At 32.2% G+C, this 13,389-nt stretch overlaps 1 protein-coding gene across 4 annotated transcripts in view; it reads right to left on the minus strand.

The window, feature by feature from the left end:
* Gale (UDP-galactose 4'-epimerase) overlaps positions 1-13,141 on the minus strand; it is a 28,352-nt gene extending 15,211 nt beyond the window's left edge. Inside the window, exons 1-2 of one of the 4 annotated variants that reach the window (XM_014241476.3) lie at positions 12,886-13,141; positions 4,595-4,838 (exon numbers count right to left, since the gene is read on the minus strand). In XM_014241476.3, coding sequence (XP_014096951.1) covers positions 4,595-4,837 — 243 coding nt within the window. In that variant the 5' untranslated portion in view covers position 4,838; positions 12,886-13,141. Of the gene's footprint in view, positions 1-4,594; positions 4,846-12,865 lie in introns of all 4 variants that reach the window. The other 3 variants (XM_014241474.3, XM_014241475.3, XM_014241473.3) reach the window with 3 other exon arrangements.
* Positions 13,142-13,389: the final 248 nt, after the last annotated feature.

The raw sequence follows: 13,389 nt of genomic DNA on the forward strand, positions 1-13,389 counted from the left end.
TGTTAACCAAAACATAACAAACAAGGTACGCATATGAGAGGTAACTTAGAACGAGACAGCATGCCATAATTGCAATGTGTTGTGGCGATGTGTTACTTTTTTCCCAATCTCTGAACTAAAGTAACAAATAGTTTAACGTATGCATAAGTGAACAATAACAATTCGCTACCACGTTGGCTAACAGACACCCGTCTTGCCACGAAAATCATGCAAAAACAGACAAATTTTTGTAAATTTTGTGTGATGAAACAGTTAACATCTCTTTAGTAAAACTAATGGTAAATAAACTAATAAACAGTATCGATATTTCAATCTTATAATTATTTTGAAACACTGAAGGAAAATATGCAATTTTTTGCGAAAAGACGACTAATTTGTTATTATAAATAAAAATTGTTAACCAATTTCGAAATAACTCTCCAGCTTTACCTCGTTAAGTATGTACAAAAGAATCGGTGTTATGTCGGTGTAGTAGTTCTGAAATACACTGCCTTTGAAAACATAAGTTGTGAAGAAAACGCTTTAAAGTTTTGATTGTGATGTAACTATGTAATATTTATTTAAGGTTTAAAAATACTGATAACTTCGGCAATTTTTCTCCAATCGATTTGAAAATTGAAAATACAAATATGCTAAGTTTTGGCGCAGCCGAACATGTAAAACTCTTGTAATTTTTAAAGATCAAAGAGCATATAACCAGGTGTTAAAGTTAAAATTATATTTAAAAATGTTACACACGAATTTATTCATTATTCGACGATATTTTGAAAGACATTGACAGCATTGATCAAATTTTTTAAATAAATAGTAAAGAGAAACATACAAAAATAGGAAACAATGAAGTTCATTCAAATAATCTTAAGATTTATTTACTAATTATCAATTTATAAGAAATCTGCCTTTAAATAAAATTCTTACAATTATAAATATTAATTTTACCTTATATATGCATTAATAGAAAATTTAAATTCCTAAAAATTATTTTATATATAATAAAAAAATTGTACAATATAATAATAATTTTCTTTAAATAGCAAGGACTTTTTTTTCTACTTTGGTCAATTAATTCGTTGCGAACGTTTGTAAATAGAAAAACAATTATAAAATATACGTATTTCCTTTAAAGATATTCAATGTACTCAAATTCTAAAATTTGCAAAATTATATATGCATTTTTTTTGACATTTTTACCTCATATAAAAAGGCTTGGTACACAAAATGGCGACAGGCGAACCGCGGTAGGTAGACGATATTCTCTCGTAATGTAAATTTTAGTATTCTGTTGTCGAAAAGCAGCTATATTTACGCTATTAGAGATATTTAATAAAGGTAAGTCTAAACCTGAATTTTCACATTGTTTTTTATTTTGCATAGAATTAATTGACAAACTGTATCTCGCAAACATAAAAACTATATGAAAAAACTTGTTCAGAGCAAATCTTTCCCACACCTCCTCACACATTGAGTAAATATGTCAAATCGTTGTTTTAAAAACTACTAAAAGTGAGTTAAGGCGGCGTCAGAATGGGTATTTGCTACACTATGTCGGCGACGGATAAGTATGCGAATGAAGTGTCGTACGTTACCCAGACGTATGACACAATGAATGGAATGGATGCTTCATTCATGTGATTCCGTCGCTATCTATATAAATGCACACATTTAACTCAGTTGTCAGTTGCATACTTTTCCGCTGCGGAATCAACGTACCTATTCTGACGGCGCCCTTAAATCGCTGAAGAAAATACCAGAAGCACAATAAAGGACGAAAGGAATCGGTCTCGAAACTGAACAATTGGCAGTGCACAGCTCTCTATTAAATTAAATCCCATAATTTAGAAACGACGCAAGCAAATTTGGTGCATAACATTATCTTACAGTATGTAAATCATTGTACAGGCATACAAGTAAACAAAGAATCATATGGTTTCCAAGAAAAGTTTCAAAATCAACGTTTTTTGGGTACAGAGATTTAAATAAAAGGAGTGTAATATTATATTATAACTTTTTTTCTTCTGAAAAGGTATTTTTAGTGGAAAATATTAATGAAAATGTTTAAGAATATATAGAAACCAATCTACCAAGTAATAAACAATATTTATAAAATATTCTATATCACGGTTCTACACACACCATTTTTTTAGGTAAAATTTGGGAAAATCCGATCCTATGGCAAGTAGAATAAAAATGTTGTGCATAAATATTTTAGATTTTTGATAGAAAATATATAGTTTCAGGATGTGGTGTTACTACTTGGCAATTCCTATATTGCTTTTCTAAAGTAAAGAAGAAGAAACCTGCAGACAGTTCACAAAACTTGCATTGTGAACACACAAAACAGTCCGAACGTCATAAACTATGTATGTGCAAGTTCAGACGAGGACTCCTTTTGCCGCCCAAATCGGTTATCGTGGGCGAGGGAACGACTAGGAAAAGCGAAGAGACTGAGTACATGTGGTACACTTTGATTTTTTTCCGTAACAGCGCGCTGCTACAAATATAAAGCTATGATTGTGCGTCGCCATTCAGTTTGTTTGTCTTGCCTTTAATTTGATAGGTATGAGATGCGTTAAAATGGTACGAATATTCGTGTAGATATTTGCACATATTACACTGGAACATTCAATAGTGGAGTTTGGGTCGGTAGAAATTTCAAAATCAGGGAACTGATCAATAGTAACTGTCTACATTATTTTGCGACTTGTTGAGTAATAATACATTGAATATCTTTAAAAAAATATGCATACTTTATCTTTTATTTATTTACGAACATTTTTTACTAAATAATTTACCAAATTTGATCTTCAAAAATGACATTGCTCCGTGATTGAATTTTGGAAGTAACAATTATATTCACCCTTTTTTTGATTTCTCACCAATAGAAACTGATGCAATTATATGCTGAAACTAGTATTTATAATTGTAATAATTACAATTTACACAGAAATTTAGTAATTTCACGACAAACGTATAAATTAATTCAATTTTACTAAATATAATTATTTTTAATTGTAATGTACGCCATTGTTTTCCATTTTTCTATGTAACAATCCAGTTTCAGTATCCAACGCAAGCAAAAGAACAATTTTAATCAACTATATTTAGACTATAGGGGTGTTAGATCACTTGGGTACATATCTAATACAGTTTTTTAATTTTTTTGGATACGTAGCTAGATGATAGCAGAACGAACCTGGTAGTCTTGAGGTTCGAAAAACCAGAGTCATTGCAAGCAGAGATTTTTAATAGACAATAGGACTGCACTATTTGGTCTATATATGTACATACAAGGTGCATTCCAAAGTAAACAGTAAAAAAGTAACAGAGTAAACTCTAGTGGCGCCATCTATATGTCGACTAGTGCGTTAGAATCTGCTATCCGACTTCCAGTAAAAATTTCATGACATTTTATCTATTGGAAGTGAAGTTATTGACTTTTAAGAGTCAGTATGTTTTTGTCATCGGTGCGAAAATGAGCTTCGAATAAAGAGCCAACATTAAATTTTGTTTTAAAATTGGTTTAACTTTTACCGAAACGTTTCAATTGTTTATTGCCTATCCTGTAGCATTATTGCCTATCCTGAAGCAGAGTGCACGAGTGGTTTCAACGTTTTCAAAGTGGTCGTGAGGACATAAATGAGAAATGAGCCGAAACCCAAATATTCGCGCCTGGAGAAGTCAAAAGTGAAAACAATGCTGATTTGTTTTTATGCTTCCAAGGGTATTGTCCACAAAGAATTTGTTCCACCCAGCCAAAACGATAATGCGGTATTCTACCTTCGGCCCGAATATCGCGAAGGTGGAAGTTGGCGTTTGTTGTTAACAATCAACCACTCCCCGTATTCACCTGATATGGCACCGTGCGACTTCTACCTTTTCGGATTAATGCATTTGCCGATGAAAGGAAAGCGTTATGCAAACGGAGACCATTCAAAAGGCTTGCAACGGCATACTGGCGGCCATACCGGGCAACGAGCTACAACACTCGTTCGACATGCTTCGAGAAGGAGACTATTTTGAATAAAATTAATTGATTTTGCCGATAAAACTATTTGTTCTGTCTTTTTTTTTTAAAGTTCTGTTTACTTTAGAACGCACCTTGTATGTATAATCAAAACCAAAGAACGTGGAAATCAGAATCGTGCACACAAAATAAATAGTAATAAATCAATATATGACCGAAATCCATCGTAAAAAACTGTTCATGCTGAGCATTGTGGATTTTATAAATTTGTTTTTAATTTTTAATCCGTAGTACCGGATTAAAAAAAATAAATCCCAAGATTAATTATTAATTAAAATTTAAAATAAAAATTTTCAATTCAAAATTTTTAATCCCAAATTTCTTGAATAAAAATTAGATTTTTAATTAAAAAATATGTAAAAAATGGACTACAGATATAATTTTTAATCTATGATGTTGAGATTTAAAATTTAAAATCTAATTGTTAATCCAAAATTGTTCCATTAAAAAATTCACAACCCTGATTGATACAATACTGTACTTTAATGAATACACTTCTTATTTTAATACATTGTGGATAGTTAAAAATTGAAAGGAATTGTCACATTAAATATAAAGCAATAAACTTACCTCTTGAAAAACTGAACGAACTTGATCTCTATCCGTAATATCTATGCAATAGTAAATTAAAGTCTTTCCAGTCAGTTTTTGAACTCTATTTAATGACTCAGGTAGCTTAGACGACCCTGAGCTATACGCATTACTTAAGTTATCTATACAAATCACGTTGTAACCTGCATTCAACATCTCCAAGACTGTGTGGGAGCCTATATATCCCGCACCTCCGGTTACTAAAACATTTGGAGGACTCATTCTAGATCCTATAAAGGGAAAATATACAAATAGCTTAACAAAGTGAGAGGTACATAAGTAAATATTCAAATAGTATATAATATTAATGTCAACAAGATACAAATTAAGTTTTCTTAGATGCTTATTGCCTTACGGCTAAGAACTTAATTATTCACACATTCATCGATGACGAAATGCTGCTTAAACTTACATTTGATATCAATCAACATATAAGATAAGAAGGCTTGGGGAAGTTATGAACATATGTATTTTATACAGTTTTATTGGAATACATTGATTTAACTTCTTTTTTGATTAGAAAAAATGTAAACAGGAAATCGGATAGTCACCACACGCACTCTGATAACTCACTAAATAAATACTCCTGAACTATCAAATTTCACAAATAAGGTAGTTGGAAAGGCTTCATAGAAGCCGAAATAAAAATTGGACAATGGATGTGGTACCACCACCTTTAGGTGAAGTTGTATATTTCAGAAACTACTGGACCAATTCCAACCAAACTCGTTAAATAGCTTTATATTGACATGGATATCTAACACTATACAATCACGCCTACTTTCCATATAACAAAATTTTAAATTCCATCCATTTCCTTTATTATACAGTAAGAAAATCAAACACCAAAGAAGTTATCGGAAGAAAACTTTGTACAAATACTGCCTTTAAGATATGGCATCTAACTTTTTATAACGGTCGTTATCCGACCATAACTTATTAAGCCCTCAGTAACCGATGGACACTTTTTACCGAAATAGCGTTCAATCTCAATCTTATATCAACAACGAAACTTACATAACGTTAATTTATTAATATGGTTCCCAACTCTACTTGGTTGAATTGAAGTTGAACTAACTCAACTTCAGATAAACCCAACTCTTTTTATGTATTACGATTTTCAACTATTTTCGGTCGAAGTTTGATTGGTATTTCCAAACTAAAAAATCAAACTTTAAATCAAAAAATCAAAACTATTTAATTAAGTTTTTGCTCACAAAAAAGTGAATACTTATTAAAATGGACATTAGTTTTGATTTATATTATATTACGATGACAAAAATGTTGGGGCCGAAACTTTTGTGCAGCGCATAAGGAAAAGCCTTCGTGATAACTCAAATCCATTCGAACTTCTTAACACCAGGTAAGCCAAAGTTTTTTTGAAAATTAAATGGGTCCTTAATCATTTTTATTGCAGATTTATAAGTTTTTTTTCTTTTAAACGAGGAATCATTTTGTTTCTTACTAAATGATGTGAAGGAACGTTACCACAAACTATCCATTTCCTTCCTGCGGGTAGTTATCACAAATGCATTTTAATAAATTCGAACTTTACGATATCTATGGTTGTTACAAAATCTGCTTTTAAATATTATGAACACCGTTTTTGTGCGATGTGGATAAAACACCAATGACTGAAAAGGAGCATATTCCTAGAAGTAGTATGTTGTATCGACTCTTTATTTATTTATTTAAACGCCAATCGGCAATATACATCGATATAATAAAGAATTAAAGTATTATACAAAAGTAGCTAGGGTATATTATTGTAATATCTGGAAAATATTTAAATAATTGTAAGTTAATATGTAATTCAGACTTGATTTAGATGTAATTCAGACGAGCAGGTGTCTCCTGGTGTTTTCGGTAAAAGCAGCGTATGTTCCTCCATAGAAATCAATTTCACCTTGAAGTGAATGTACTAAATTAGCCAGTCTATTCTGAGGACCATGGATAACATAATTGTTCTTGGATTTCGATGTTTTTAGTAATCTATTTCGCCTCAGGGTAAGACCAGCAGGGGCGAGTTCAAAACTGTTTAGGATCTCATGAGCATCAGTGATGTTATTGACTACTTTGTAGAAAAAGCATAGGTCAGCGACCTGTCGACGAGAAGACAGTTTGTTTATACAGTAGCACTGGTAGACCTCATCAGTAGAGCAGATGTGACTTGGTGAAGATAGTTTATAGGCCAGTGACTTACAGAATTTACGCTGCACCTTTTCAACTTTATCGATTGTCGTGTTAGTGTAGGGAGACCAGATTACCGAACCATATTGTAAAATTGGTAGTACAAGTGACTTGAATAGTCTAATGAGTGTCCAAGGTAATATCTTTACGGTAAATACTATATGTTGAATCAATGACTTCACCATCACATATGGATGAGTGAAGCCAGGATTCCGAAATACATACAACGTCGTACTGGTTAACCGCTAATGCGGTTTGAAATGTTGAGAGTTTTGTACGCAGACCTCTGACGTTCTGGTAGCACAGGTGGACGTAAGATACTTTCTTCTTGCTCGTTGAGCGGACGAAAATTTCTTTTAACGATTCTTGGGACACCATGGATATATTTAATTGTGTTACTCTCATCACCACTCTTCACGATTGAATCAAGCTCTTGACGCAAATTTTTCAGATGAAGTTGTTGAGAGGGAGTTAGATCAGTCTTGAAAATAAAACCTGAGTTTACGTCTGTTGGTCTGTATTTGATAATGGAAAATGCATCGGCTGCTGAGCGGGTGGTAATGTGAAGAGGACGTGTACGTCCAGGTGTAGGACGACCCAGTCTACGTAACTTGAGTTCAGTGGCCTCATCCTTGAGACTGAGAGGCAAAGCTGTGACTAACTTTGTTCTGTCATCCTCTAAACGGTCCTTTCCAGCAGCTTTATCAGACTCAGGAATATTTAGGGCAATCACGTTGGTTTCACGGCGTTTTCGTTCCGACAGTTTAGTGAAAAACTCTTTCTGACTGGTAGGCAGCCTCAGATCTACGTTTAGCTCGTCTTCAACTGAAGTAAGTCTGTCATCCAGGGCACAACATTGATTTGATAGCGAGACGTTTTGTTTTGACAGTATGCTTACCTCTTTTCTTAAGTCCTTGATTTCACTTACAACTGATTTTTTTAGGTCCCTGAACTCACGTTCATAATTTGTTGTAAAACGTTCAAAGTGTCTCTTGAGTAAGGTTTCAATATCCTTTGACGGTGGCGGATCACAAGTGTTTGACAACACTTCAACTGAATTTTTTTTTTTGACGGGTTGAGTTCAAAATCATAATACCGAATTTCAAAACTTCAACCAAAATACAGTTGGGTTGAAAACCGTAATAGGGGCCTTAATCAGTCAAGTAGTATGAATTATTTCCTGTTCCGCTGTTTCACGCACTTTGCCTCATTTTAAGTTAAAGCCAGTATTCAAGTTAGAGCCGGTATTACCTAATTTGGTTTACAGAGCTTATTACAGTTAGTCGTTATTGCCAGATCATAAAAAATTCGAATTATTAGACATTTAGAATACATTAGAACACCGGAACTGTCCGCATAGAACAAGCCGTGTAAGTAGAACGAAATATATTTGCTCCTAACAAATTCAAAAAGTTTATGATCGTTGTTAAGTAGCGTTTATGTTTTTGGAAAATGTGTTTAGTTTTTTTACTTGCTTCAGTCTTTCTTTTACGGCTGCATCGCTTTGGCTGAGAGCCACTGTATGTAGATGGCTAAATGTATATATCTTTCAAACGGCTAAAGCTAACTCATCCAAACTTTCTGAGAAGAAGACGTTTTAGCCCTTCTTCATTATTAACAGAACGAGAATGAGGGGCATCTCTGATTTGAAAGTTTTTAATATGTGCGCCTGGCCCCGCCACCTACGAAGTGTAATACACATACATGTCTCACAAAACGCCAAGCTATATCAACCAAGCCATTTGCTCGAAACAAATCTTTTCGGCGCTTCTTCCAACAGTGTGGATATTGATGAAATTAATCGATTTGGTTTATTTTTGATACCAAATGCCAAAAGTGAAAAATGATATCCTAATTTTTAAAATGAAAATCAGTATCTTTCATTGCAAGTTGAGAGCGTAAATCACGTACCTGACTTTGACAGATATTTTGAACGAATTATGATATAATAAATATAAATATTGGTTAGCAACTCAAAAATATATTTTGTATAATGGCAACCTTTTTTACAAACAATTTATATCTAATTTTATTCCTTTTTGCAGGTCTGCCATTTGAGGAAAAATTGCTGTAGATGTAAAATTTTATCAAGGAGTTCACCTCACACGCAGGAGAAACAAATAACATTTCTCGCTCTTATAACAGCGGTGAATCTGTACACATACGCTTTCTTAACATAACCAACCGGCGAATATTGAAGAGAATATAATATGTATGCCAAACTGGGAATATTGATATGCCATTTGAAATATATTCCCTTTTATTGAACTATTATTTATTATTTTTTAAACTATTTTATGTTAATTAATTTTTTCTTTATTATGAGAAATATATTAAAATTCTTTTAAATTATTACTAGTAAAGTATTTTGATATATTTCTTAAAATAATTCATGTACTTGACACCATTATGGAGTCAAAAAAGTACAGAATTGTGTTTTGCCGTCGGCATTTTTATATCATGTGTACATGTAAACAAATATGAAAGAAAAATATTTGTAAATTTGTCTACAAACATACAATATGTATGTAGATATGAACACTTATTACTTAATGTGAAATCTCCGTTGACACGGTCGCCCATGATCGAAACTCACGTTTTTTGCTTTAATATCAACGAGTCAAAGGACTGACGCGACGACAAAGCGTTACAATATTGTGTTGTTGGTAGAAAATCCGCGATGTGCTGAGAACGCTCGCCTATTGTCACCGCTTCCCTTGCCGCTCTAACAGCTTTTCCCACAAATCATTGTAAATATGTATGTTTATATATGAGCATCCATACATATTGACGCAGATTTTTGCGAGTCACGGAAAAATATTTTAGAATTATGATATATTTTAAATCGACATAAGCTTTGTTGCCGCTTTTGTCATTTTTTTCTGTGTTTTGTGGGCTTACAGGGTTGTCACTTTTCCCTTCTAGAGGGAACACAAAAAAGTTGTTAAATTTTTCTACTTCTAGCTTTTGCCTTCGTCGCGAAAAGACGCTTGTAGGCAAGCGCATGCTCGGGGAGATGTTTAAGGCGTTTGCTTTTATGAATGAAACGACTTAGCTTATTGCATGTGTGCCAGCGTTCATGAATGAAAATGTTGTTGTTGTGTGATTTGCTACAAATTTAGGATTTGTCCATTTGGCTGCCATATTGATTTCTGACGCTGCTCATGCTATTTGAGAGAATTGTTGTTTTGTATAACAACGTTTGTATTTTTTGCATACATACTTACATATAGCATATTTGTGCATACATACTTACATATAGAGCAGTGCGCGCACATGTATTTATTGATAAGTGATAATATATTATTATATTATATAATATAACATATTGATGTACATATGTACATACTTAAATTATTAGTTCTGTAACAATTGAAATTAGAAAACTATTAAAAAAGTAAAATATATTTTTTTTGCATAATCTTTCGCATTTTATCAAGCCTCATTTGTGCAAAAAAAATCATATTTTATCAATTTTGATCATAAAAATCGTTTATATGACAAAAAATAACCATGCATATGTGAAGTGGCATCTGTATTTTTTGTTTAAAAGATTTAATTTTTCTCTTTACGTTGGAAGATACGTATTTTATCAGAGAACGTTGTTATAAATTCTCATTTCTGTTAAATAACAGCAAATATTACAGAAAATGGTGAACTCCTTGATCTCAATTTTTCAGCTCTGTTAGCCGTCCAATCGACCATCATACAAAATACAATTTGCACTTTCTCGTTCTTCAAAGTTCTCTGGTTAGACAACTTCGCGAAAATTCGAATTTCGATTTGAATTTTTAAGGAAGGCGTACGTCATATCATTCACGATTTTTCACAAATGCGTTTTTTGAACATTGATCTTCCCACCATATAAGGTATATATCATAAAAAAAAAACGATCGTTCAGGAAATCATTTAGCTATATATGTACAAACATTTTACTCGCTTTTGCCATTAAAAAATCAATTTTAACACTTAAACTTATTCAAAAGTGCTGTATTATCCTTAAATTTACACTTAATCCCTACAATGTTTTTGGTTATAGAAGGCGTAGTTATTATCAAATTTTGCTGCTGTGATCTATCAAATTTCTAACTTGAATTGGCATAGTTTTAACACTTAATATTTTTCATTTAACGGCATTTAGTTACACATGGCAGTGGTCCGACCTCATCATAGTGTCAAGGGACATGTCTACAAAGCTTCTACAAGATAATTTATCAGACGGACAGACATCGAGAATTCAATATATCTAGGATATAAACAAAATGTAGTAAAGAGACTTCTCCTGCCAGTTAATAAGTTAATAAGTCTTCTAAGCTAATAAGTCTTCTAAGTTAATAAGTTGCCAAAAAAATTTTAATTCAATCACAATTTTGTTTAATAACAATTATTGAATTGATATGGAAGATTTCTTAATACAGTAGAGGCTCAGTTAAAAAAAGGGGAAAACTTTAGTATACCGTCCCAGGCTTTCGGGGATAAAATGGGTATGGGCGGATAGAGGAGATCCTCCAGATCAAGAATATATACAGATATATCCGCGGGGAACTAATGGTTTTCGAGATATTTACGTTTAAAGTTGAAAATTTCAACAATTTAAAGTACGCATTTTTTCGATTTCAAATGAATTATACACTTATATTTTCCACTTTTATATCCACTAACACTTCACTATATTTAATATCAATTGTTCACAAAAGTGTTTAGCTTCAGACTAGTAAAGACATATGAATTTATTTACGAAATATTTAGACCTATGTTTTTGAAAACAATTTCTAAGCTTTTTGGCATACTTTCTAAGCACTTACGACTATATTTCGTCGGTATTTTTCCCATTTCTCTTACATTTAAACGTCAAAGCTGTATGTCCTGTAACAAAATTACAGTTATAAATTGCTAATAGGTCTTTTACAAAACTTCTTTTGTTCAATTATATAAAAGCTTCGATAATTGCTTACATTAGTCATAAATGATTATTTTAAACTTATTTATGCGTTTCAGATCAAATAGTGGCTTCCACTATTCCTCAATACCAAAACGTTGTTATTGTGTGAATAAAATGAATTAAACAAAAGTTAAATATATTGATTTGAAGTTATTTTTGCACTATTCAATATTAAATAAAAGTGTGGAAACAAATTAGTGAAGTGTTACTGGATATAAAATTAAAAATAAAATGGTGGCGCTTCAAAAAAATAACCTCGGGGTCGTAAATTCCTCCATTTGGGGTATAATCTCTATTTTTATTTTATTTTTCTTCGTTTACAAAATATATTATATGGCAACACTGGTTTTTTGACATTTCCAACCTTTTTGTTGGTTGTCCAATTTAATAGAATTGAAGAATAATTTAAATATTGAAATAAAGCTATTTTTACATCATAGAGAATAAAAATTGTGTAAAAACGAATTACTGAAGTGTTAGTGGATATAAAAGTAAAAAAAACCAAGTGTATAATTCATTTTAAATCGAAAAATACGTACTTTAAATAGTTGAAAATTTCAACTTAAACGTAAATATCTCGAAAGCTATACGTTAGCGGCTATATCTATATATATTCTTGATCTGGATGACCTCCCCTTTCCGCCCATACCCATTTTATCCTCGGAACCCTGTGAGGGTATTCTAATGCCGACCCAAATATTCATTTTCAGGTGTATTATAGGAACCTTAGCAGAAGAAATCGTAGTTTTGCCAAAAACCTGCAATTATAATTTCAAGTGTATCACAGGAGGAAAATATTAATTTTCAAGTGTATTATAGGAGCCGACTGCTATCAGTTCCGAGTTCATCGGCTATCTAATAGCGTAAGAGGGAGGAATCACGAAACCTCTCACTCGACTCACTAACCCTAAATTGAAACCATTTCTATATATTATCTTTAGCGGACAGAAGACCGCTGTTAATCAAACACTTTGTGACTTAAGCAGTTATAACATATAAAAAAAATTGTACGCACTGTTAAACTAAATGCAATGTTATCTCAAGGTTACATAACAAACCATGATATTGACAAACATAAAAATAAACAAATATTTTGTAATCTGAATAACAATGTTCACCTGATTACACAATCACGTACTTAAAAACACCACGACTTTACCCTGCCACGTTCTATCCTCTACTAAATTTGTACACTAAAAACGGAACAAAGTGTTATCTTGCAAAGAGTTCAATCTGCCACGTTCCGTTTAATACTAAATAAAATTATAAAAGTAGCATCAACTACCGCATTTGTTATCACTTAATTTTACATAAGTATACTATGTTATTCAATTTTCTGTCCCATTACACAAATACACATTCGCAAGATAGGACTAATTAAATGGCGACGTTAGACGAACTAAATTTGTTTTTTAAACGTCGAAAAGAATTTAAGAAAACTATAAATTCATAACTGAGTACAAGGGCATATATTTTAATTAACCAATAAAATATTGCATAACTAAATAAATTCATTGAAACTTTAACCGCTGCCAACATATGATCTTTTGAAATTATTGCCAAAACACAGTTTAAAATTTTGTAATCAGGCGTACACACTACACAATAAAATCGTACAGACTTTCGAAGGTTACCCCCCGTC

Source organism: Bactrocera oleae, chromosome 6 (assembly GCF_042242935.1).
Source record: "Bactrocera oleae isolate idBacOlea1 chromosome 6, idBacOlea1, whole genome shotgun sequence".
Lineage (NCBI taxonomy): Eukaryota > Metazoa > Arthropoda > Insecta > Diptera > Tephritidae > Bactrocera > Bactrocera oleae.